Consider the following 9913-nt stretch of genomic DNA (forward strand, 5'->3'; position numbering starts at 1 on the left):
TCTAGCCCCGAGGATTTGGAATAAGGAATATGGACAGGCTTCCCTTGGCCTCGAGAGGGCAGCCCTGCTCTGCGTGTGCTTGGAGCACTTTGAACCCTGGCTCCTTTAAAGTGATGGATAATCAAAATAGTGATGATGATAATAATAAAGTGATGGATAATCAAGCAGATAGGATCGGTGAGAGGGGAGCTGAAGGCAAATGAGTGCATGGTGTGCTGCTTCTGAGGCTCCTCTCAAGGGTTTTTGGGCTATGGAAACCTCGGATAATGCAGAAGGCGCAAGGAGGGCTGGTCCAGCTGCTGACCCACTTCTGGATGGTTGGCCCATGGGGATGAAGGAGCCCAGCTGAGGAGCTGGCGCCCATTCCTATGACTTGGCTTACCGCCCACTCTGCAAGGCTGACTGTAACAGCCTTCCTTCTTCTAGAGCTGGCCAGGGGCCAAGAACCCTCTCCTGTGGATCAGGACTGATCGCAGAGATGCGTCCATCTCCCCATCTGACTGCCTCTGAAAAAGGAGGCTTCAGCACGGGGCCTCTACAGGATGGTGGGGGGGCAGGGAGTGAAGGAGGCCAGCCCTGTGTTCCTCTTCCTGGGAACAGGCACATACCTGCAATGAGCCCAACCCCTCTCCCACCCGCTCCAGAGTACCCATTTTGGGATCCTTTTCACACACTTTTCACTCACACACTTCTTGATGCAAATGTTTTTATTTTGCCACTTAAACCAGTTTTCTTGTGTGACCTGACAAGGGCAGGGGTATAGGACAGGCTGCCAGACCATCAGTCATTGTAGCAGGAAGGTTAGTAGCAGGAGTGGCGAGATGCTTAGTGTGAGAGCCCGTCACTTGACTCCTGGGGGAACGTCATGCAGTCCAAGTATAGTGTTAGATGGGGAAGGGTCAAGGCAAGAACAGTCGACGTTTTTCCTGGTGAGAAAGGGTCACACCCAATGTAGAGCTCAGTGGACACCTCCAGTCCTGTTCTGAATTGGGCAGGCCAGCAGCAGCGTGTGGGGCTGTCCCCCTCAAGTCTCTCTTCCTCCTTCACCTTCCCGGGCCCTTTGGCAAAAGTCCCTATGATTCCAGGGGAAGATACTGCTGTTCCCAGCCCCTTCCCTGGATCAGTGTCTGATCTGATGGAGGTAGCTTGTGGGGCCTGGCTTCCTCCAATTCCGACGAATCCTGGCACTTGTCCTTCTAGTGTTCAGATACTGATCGCTGGAAGCACTGCTCTGTGGGTCGGCCAGTGGATCACGGGGCTCTGGGATTCTGCAGGAAACAAGTGTATGATAGGTCAGCATCAACAAGGAGGACAGAATAGGGACTAAGGGTTTTGATCATGCGAACTATTAAAGGACTAGGACAAAATGGGACCAGGGCTCTGGTCTTGGCTCTGCCCCCAGAGAGCTACATGGCAAGGCAAAAGCTTTCAGATTTCTACGAAGAGAGTTGGACTAGATTAGGGTGTGTGACACTCAACATTTCTCCAACTTCTGCAGCCTGCACTCATGGCAGATATTAATAAGTCATATAAGTATCCCTACCAAGGTATCTTAAGTAGGGATTACTAGCCAGTTGGAATTAATATGGACCTGATGATCTCAGAAGGCTTGCTAAGGTCTAATGTTCTGATTGTGGGCCCCAGAGAAGGAATGAAGCCAGTATGTACCCACAGCAGTCAGACCATGTGGTTCAGCTTGATCTTGGGGTGGGGAGGAGTCCCTGTTCCTGGGCTGGCAGTAACCTAAGCAAAGAGGTGGATGATCCAGGCAAGTTAAGGGTGAAGTTCCTCAGTTTTAACCTTTGATGTCTACAGTACTTTCCTATGCCCCTTGAGGAGTGCTAATTCTCTAATCACACAGCCAAGATTCTTACCAGGCTAACTTTTGAATGTTACTTTCTCTTTCATAGGTAAACAGGATATTTTTATCTTCCAAACACTAGTCCCTCCTACCTGTTAAGAATCACTGTGAAATGGCGTGGCACTGATAGGACCCTGGCACCCCGTCCCATGGGAGTTCACAGGGTCATCTATGAGTCCAATACAACAGCAACTTTTAAAGTGCCACCATGTGGCAGGCACTGTGTAGACCTTATGACAACCTCAATGGTAGGCACTTTACAGCGAGGCCAGGTCAGCAGCTCCAGGTCCCGCAGCCAGGAAACGGGGGGACGGTGTCACGAGCACTCTCCCTCCCTCAGCCCTCCAGCCCCAGGGCCCTACCTGAGCCGGCTGCAGTGGTGTAGCGAGTGGCCCAGGGGTTTCAGCCTCGGGGGCCTCTTCCTGCGCAGCCTCCTCAAGGCCTCTGCCATACGAGGGTCCCCCGCACACTCCCAGATGATCTGTGCCCGTTCCTCGGCCAGCTGGTCCCCGCTGCGCTGAAACAGGCTCTGGATCTGCAGCAGCTCGGCGTCCTGGAAGATGTTGGCTGACGCCTGCTTGCGGCCCCGGGCCTCAGTCGGGGCCTGCCAGGGGAGCGGCTCGCTCACCACAGAGGCTGGGGTGCCCATCCTGCGTGCTCTGGGGAAGGAAAGATGGACAGACGTCAGCAGCTCTGGAGGCCCTTCCCAAACCTGGGCGTCCTGACTAATGCAAGGACTTCTGGTGCTGCTCTTCTTCAGGGCCAAGGAGGAGTAAGTCTTGACTTAAAATCACTCTAATTTCCCAGGGCACCTTGAGGAAATAATAATGATAGCCACACTTTATGATAGAGTGCGTGTGTGTCTGACACATGTGTTAACTTACGAGTCACAGAAACCTGAGGTACAACTTGTGCATCCCCACTTTACAGGCGAAGGAGTGCGACCCAGAGGTTCGATGGCTTTCCCACAGTCCAAAGTCCTGTGTGAGTGCAGAGCCAGGAGAATCGGGTCTGTGTGGCCCTAGAGTCCAGGCAGACCCTGGGATACCCAAGTCCAATGTGGTGAGCACCTACAGTGTGTCAGGCGCCACCGGGAGCTGTATTCTCCCCACACTGTTGAAACGTGAGCACAGCAGCCCTGTGAGGTGCTTTCATCCTCCTCACCTCACAGATGAGAAAACCGAGTAACAGAAGCCAGATTTCTGACTCTTGAGGCCCGGGTTCCCACGGCACAAAAGTAAAAGAGGGGTTGTGGAGTTGGCCACTTGGGTTGGAATCCTGGGCTGCCTCCACCACTCAGTGGTTGGTGACCACACCGCATCCACTGCCTGTGTAAGCATGTTAGCTTTGCAGGGCTGCTGTGAGGACTGAGTGCAGACTCGGTGCTCAATGTCCTATTCTGCTTTTTCATCCATAAGATGGCGTATGAGTCACCCCACCTTCTAGCTGCAAGACCCTGGGGATGACCAAGTCCATACAAGGTGGAGCAAAGGTAGGCTTATAGTTGCTTGTATGGGAAATACTACTACAAGAATAAACTCTGTTTAATGTACTCACAACTATAAAGCTACTTTTGCCCTACCCTGTATAAGTTAGCAAACAGTTATGAAATACACCAATCAGATCTAACTACAGTCCAAAGGACCACAGAAAGGGGCAGAAGAGGCTACATACAGGGTTAAAGTACTCTTATCAGGGCAGAGGCTGAAATTTACATGAAAATTCAATAAAGGTTAGGCTCATCTCGATGCCCCACTCCCATATCCAGGAAATGAAAATTAAACCATCTCTGTCAGTTCTAGACAGTTCATGTCGAATAATAAACTCTCCAGAGTGTTTGAGCCATCTCTTCATCCCGTTCTGACTTCGCACAGAATGACTACCCCTCCCTAACTCTGGCCTCTCCTCCTCCTCACCTCAATAGCCACCCTCCTCATTTCAGTAATTTCTACACGCTTCTGTCCCAGTTTCTAGGCCTTCTATCATAACAACTCACTCTTTTTTCAAAAGATTTAATAACTAAAGCCTGCAGAAAAGTTTCAGATAAATTACCTTCATAAAAATTGTACTTTTTATGAGGAAAATGGGAATTTTAAAACCTCCCGCACTATTTTAGGACACAGGTAAAACCTAACATGTGTGGTAATTAAACCCTCAAAGCTGAATGATATAAATATACTATGACCAGAAAACAATAGTCACCAAGTAACACTTTCAGGCTGATAAAGAGAAATCAAAGCTAACTACGGGGCATGTATTCTGTATCAGGCAATATGCATGATATCATTTCATCCTCAAAAGAATTCTAGGAACCAGGCACTGTTATCGTGACCCCAGTTCACCAGGGAGCAAAGGGAAGCTAAGATACAGACGTAAGTACCTGGGGCTCAGCCAAGGCCAAAACCTAGTCTGACTACGGCCCAGGCTTCTAAACAACCAAACTGTCTCCACAGCCAAGAAGCTCAAAGCCCATTTCTTCCCCTGATTTCTGTGAGGAGTGCTGATTCACAAAGGGGAAAACCCACCAGTATTAGGGAAGGAACACTGAATATCCCGCAGTGGAGGCAGGGGTGGGGTGTGGAATTTATTTTAATCTTTTCACTAATGTCAGGGCTGTTCCCTGGGTGACGGGCTCCCCCAGTTCTGAACTCGAGGCAGGCCGAAGAGGAAGAGCCCCAGCTTCCTCAGAAGAAATCTGGAACTACGACCCAACCCAGGGCACAGGGCACTGACTTATGAATCGGAGACCTTGGGTTTGAGCCCCAGTTCTGCCACTCAGTGGGCTTGTTTTCCTCTTACATCTGTAAGAAGAACAGGTTGATGCTGATGGTTTCTGAGGGCCTGTCCCAGTGTTGAGAGTCAACGATTCCATGATAAGGCTAGGTCTGAACGAATAAGAGATGGTTTGCTTGTCTGCAAGAGCCTAGGAGCAACGTGTGTGGACAGGTCTGGCTAATTAGGTGTCAGAAGACACCTCATCCAGTAGCTCGTCTTCTCAATTTCCCCTGGAGACAAGACACTGCTTTGCTGCTGTGGGCTGTGGGGTTAGGGTCTTGTAGGAGACAGAGTTTACTGCTCTAAAGCACTCCAGTGACCTAGGCTGCCTATGGCCAAGCCTGGGGCAGACTCCTAGGGGGGTCTGGCTGGTGGGAGAAGGGGTGACATCCCCCTTCTCAAACTCAATCTCACTCTCCCTTTGAGAGAATGGCAAGAGGATCCAATAGCAACAGCTGCCCCAGGGAGGAAATGGCTTGGAGCCTGACTTCCCAGATAGTCCCAGCTGACTCTCCCAGGGCCGCAAAGGCCCTGCAAGGCCAGACCTGCAGCTGCGCAGTTAGAGAGTTAGTTATAAATGCACCAATGAGAAACCACCTGGGAGAGTCTGAGCCTTCAGCTATACCCTTTATGAGCCTCAGGGTGGGTGGGGGGTAGCACGTCCAGATTTTGAAGCACCTCCTCTTGTTTCTGCCTCCCACCCTGAGGTTCAGACAGCAGATTGAAGATAATAAAAATCAGCCATATCAGGTAGGATTAGACTTTAAACTTGGGGAAAACTGAATCAGAACACTTTTATTATCAGAACAAATCTCCTGTCTCTTCAATGTGTTCAATAGTTACTTTCCCCCTCATTTCCTGGACAAGACTTGAATCTAGGGAAGTTGGTATTACTTGAACAATGGTACTTTTTAAACTGGAAGATGAAACCACAGGGCTATTAAAAGATTACAAGTGAATCTTCCATTTCAGAACTGACAAAAAATATAAGCATGTGTCTGTGAGCAAAGTAAAGACTAATTGCAAAATCAATTCGACATGAACTCGGTTAAAAATGAACTCCCCCAAGTAAATACCAAATGTCCAAAGTGACAAAGTTCAGTTTTGAAACAGGCAATAAAGGAACTATAGCATTCTAACAAAGAAATATATTTAAAAAGTAACTCACCATGCAGTGAATTTGCAATTTATAAATATGGTGCACAACTGAGCAAGCTTTGTAATGTATGGAGCTCCATTAAGACACCTATTTATGCTCACTGTGCTCTCAGGGAGGTGTAAGTAACCATGAGAGGCAGAACATACTTGTGTGAGCTACACAGCAACTGGCTCCTTACTTGGCTCACCACTTTTAGATAACCCTGTTGGTGGTAATAATCTGTAATCGGAGGCCAAGGGCCTCTTAGAAAAAGAACTGGAGGCTCTGGCCCAAGGCCCAAATCAACACTTGTGGCCCTGGCCTGGTTCCCTGCACAGACATGCCACTGGACAGCAGCCAAAATCTGTGAATCCTCAAATGGGAGGCCCAGTGCAAAGGGACGCATGTCCCACCCCCACCCGGAAGGGCCCAGCCTCAGCCAGGCATGCCTGCGAGACCTGGACATACGTTGGTTTCCAAATCTGTGTCCCAGGAAGTGGAGAAAGGAACTGGGCCCTTTCCTCAGACCAATTCTCAGACATGACTGGGAAAAAAGGTCCTACTGGATCCAGGCATAACTCTTTTCAAAGGTTCAAGAACTCTGAATTCTGGCTGTGCCGCTGATAGCTGGGTGATCTTGGCAAGCCCCAGTTTTCCCCTGCCTCAATTTTGCTCATTGTCAGAATGGTGAGAATAAATAGCCCTTAAGGAGATAAGGGAAATAAAGTATACTGGAAGCATCCATCCCAAATGCATTTCTTTATGATTTCATGGTATAAGGGAAAGGCTGTTTAACCACCCATTTTTTTTTTTTTTTTGTCATCACCACTATCATGACACTCCCTCAAAAGAAGCGTTCACTCTTCAGAGAAGAGGGTGAAGGGAGATGGAGTCCTCTTGGGACTTATAAATCATCGCTGCCATTGAGGCACCTTTCTCCGAGTCAAGAACAGTACAGCACTTTCAGAGGGATAATCTCTTTAATCCTTATGACATCTCTATGAGGAGGTACTATGATACACCCATTCTACCGATCAGAAAGCTAAGCTCCGGAAGGTCAAGGAACTTGCCCAAAGTTACACAGGTAGCAGGTGATAAGGCTAGGATATGAAAACCCAGGTAGTTTAACCCCAGCGTCCGCGCTCTCTACCACTGTTATTTTTGTTCCCGCCAGATGGCTGCCGAGGTCTTCAGAAGAAGGACCCAGGAGGCTCTGAAACCTCTGGGAGCCTGCTATCTGTTTCTGCAGGTTTTAGAAGGTACAGGGGTCGAAAGTCAGGTCTGCCCAGCCAGCCTCTCTGCCATCTGCACTCCATGGCCCCACCGGTAATTAGAACGATTACTCACCACGAGGAAGGGCTCCGCCGACAGACCTCAAATCGGGATGGGGCAGGCTAAGATGCACCTACCAGCCCCTACCCCTACCCGGCCTTTCGAAAGGGCGGGCGCAGCTCTGGGCTTGCTTCTGCCGCGAAGGCGTTCGCAAGGACTAGGCGGCGTTCACCGACAGGATGAGAGCTTGGGAAGGGGTATCCTGGCCGAGATCACAAGGCGACATCCCCAGCACAAGTCGGACCCAGGGGCTCAGACGTGACGCTGTGCACAACAACGGGCCCTAGATGAATTTGGGGGTTCGGGTCCCGGTGGCACCCCACCTCTGATAGCTCGCCCTCCCGTCCGCTCCCAGCGCAGCAGGAGCTGGGTCGCGGACCTACGTACCTGGCTACCCGGGGCCGGCCACCTTGGTCACAGCCGCTGCTCCCCGGAGAAAGCGCTCCCCAGCACAGGAACAGCCAATCCTCAGCCGAGCTCTGATGTGAGCTCCAAAACGAGCCTTCCAAAATCGAACGCGGAGACTCCGTGGGCCAATCAGCGACCACAGAGAGCGAGGGGCGTGTTATGGCTCCTCCCTCTTCCCTCCGCCGGCCTCGAAACCCGAGTGCGAAGGTTCCCCGGTCCAATCAGCGGTGGAGCAGTGATGAGAGGCGTGTCCGTCCGGGTTCCTTCCCTGAGCCCCCGGCTGCCCTCCCGCTAGGAGGTGCCTCGCCTTCATTGACGTCAGTCCCCAGGGTGTACGCGGTTTTGCTGGCGTGGGGCTGGGGCGAGGCTGCATTCCTGCCCTGGGGTGCGGCAGCGGCTGGCCTTGCAGCATACACGTGATGGGTGCCCGGTTCCCTGGGCCCGAGGCCTGTGCACCCCGTGCCGGTTCCTTGCAGCTTGCGGCCCTCCGCAAGCCGACCTGCATCTCCTTAAAGTCACTTCCCGGAGGATTTATGTTCTGGCTCTAGATTTGGGGGAAAGAAAGGGACAGTCAGTGCGGTGCTCAAACCTTGGGCTTCAAAGCCAGAATGTCTTGATTCGAATCTTGGATCAGCTGTGCAACTTTGGGCCAGTTACCTAAATCAGACTATTAAAAAGGTTCTGTTTTTTTGTTTTTTGTTTTTTTCATTCACTTGGCAGTGGTCCACTAGAGACCCACCCTGTGCGAGCTTCTTGATAGGCAGTGAACAGGAAACACCTACAAGGTTTTCCCTGGGGAAGTTTACGGCTTAGTGGAAGGCAAATATTAAGAAGCCTAGGAACTTCCGGACTGGTGAACACGCGGAGGTGCTGGGAGAGTGGAGTGCTTGAGAGGGAATGGAAGCTGGGCCCTGTTTTCCCTTGCCTTGCCCTATATAGCTCTGCCATCTGGCTGCTCCTGGATTATATTCTTTTATAATAAACTGGTGATCTAGTAAAAACAACAAAAACAAAAACAAAAACAGCAAAAAAACAAAACCCTAAAACATTTCGTTGTGATTACAATTGTGATAAACACTATAGCTATAAGAGGGTAAAAACAGAGGAAACTAAGCATTCTCTGGGAGCTCCTTGAAGGCAGAAGTAACATTTAAGCTGAAATATGAAGTTGGTCACATGAAGAATGGGTGTGGGAAGAGTGTTTAGAGAACAGGCCATAGCCAACATGACCTGGTTGGTTGGAGACGTCATCCAGTAAGCCAAAAGGTCATATGTTCCCCACTGGGGCAGATGCTTAGGTTCTGGTTCTGGTTGGGGTGTTTAGGAGAGGCAACCAATCCATGTTTCTCTTCCTCCCTCTCTCCCTCCCTTCCCCTCTCCCTAAAATCAATAAGCATGTCCTTGAATGACAATAAAAAAAGAAAGAGAAGGAAGGAAGGGAGGAAGGAAGGAAGGAAGGAAGGAAGGAAGGAAGGAAGGAAGGAAGGAAGGAAGGAAGGGCGGGCGAGCTAAGGCCAGCAGGTGACTTGATTAAAGAAGACTTGAAATGAGGCCTGGAGTTAAGGCTGGCAAAGGAGAAAGAGTGGCAAGGAACCAACCAGAAGGCCGAGGCAGGTGGTGAAGAATTTTCCATTTCTTCTGGTGATCCTCTGAGGGGAATAGAATTATATGTATTTATTTCACAGACATTTAATAGCACTTACTATGTGCAAATAATGCCAGTCAGCACCTTGCAAACATTACCATTTCATCACATTTGTGTTTTTAGAATGCCACTTTGGTGAGAGGTTGGATTTGAGGTAGCAAGAGAGGATGCAGGTTATCCAGTGTGGCTCTTGATAAATACTTGTTTACTTCTTGGAAGATGAGGGGCTGTTTGTGCACTGGTTCTAAAATGGTCAGGGAGGGTGTCTCGGAATAGGCAGCTAGGTCTCCCTGACTTCGTTTTCACTACAGAGCTGACCTTCACATTCATTTGATTTTTCTTCTGTAAAAGATCCAAGAGGAAAAGAGTAGGAGCCGACACACCAGGATTTGTGGATCCCTTTTTGCAAGGTGGAAGGGATGTTTGGGAGCTGTTCTTCCTTATCCCTGTTTCCGGTTCCTTTTTGTCCTGCACAGAAACCACATCAGCAAGTGCATTGCTATAGTTCAAAGAGTTTAAACAGTGGTCTCTCTTTGCTTTTCCTGAAGCCCTGGGGAAATATTGAAAAGAGCAAAGAAATCAGCAATATTCTTCTCCAATAGAATGTAGTGCAGCAAACTCTATCAGCCAACTGCTTGGCTAAGAAGGGAACTGTGCAGACTCATAAACTGGGAGGCTGGGCTTCTGAATCAGGGACTCCGCCTACCCCATTCTAAGCAATAGGAAGGCCAAACTCTTGGCAAATCAGTGCTTG

At 49.8% G+C, this 9913-nt stretch overlaps 1 protein-coding gene across 2 annotated transcripts; it reads right to left on the bottom strand.

Moving 5' to 3' along the window:
• Nucleotides 1–689: 689 nt before the first annotated feature.
• AVPI1 (arginine vasopressin induced 1) lies at nt 690–7588 on the bottom strand. Of its 2 annotated transcripts, XM_054581316.1 has the most exons (4): nt 7494–7588; nt 7122–7370; nt 2224–2520; nt 690–1268 (listed from the first exon to the last, which is right to left on the bottom strand). In XM_054581316.1, exons 3-4 carry the CDS (start codon nt 2508–2510, stop codon nt 1121–1123), a joined length of 435 nt encoding a protein of 144 aa, XP_054437291.1. In that variant the 5' UTR covers nt 2511–2520; nt 7122–7370; nt 7494–7588; the 3' UTR covers nt 690–1120. The 2 variants fall into 2 exon arrangements, with proteins under 2 accessions (XP_054437291.1, XP_054437292.1); XM_054581317.1 differs by lacking the exon at nt 7122–7370 and having other exon boundaries at nt 7494–7581.
• Between the last annotated feature and the right edge of the window lie 2325 nt (nt 7589–9913).

This window comes from Pteronotus mesoamericanus, unplaced genomic scaffold (genome assembly GCF_021234165.1).
Source record: "Pteronotus mesoamericanus isolate MK-2021 breed Mesoamerican mustached bat unplaced genomic scaffold, CSHL_Meso_final contig_657, whole genome shotgun sequence".
Lineage (NCBI taxonomy): Eukaryota > Metazoa > Chordata > Mammalia > Chiroptera > Mormoopidae > Pteronotus > Pteronotus mesoamericanus.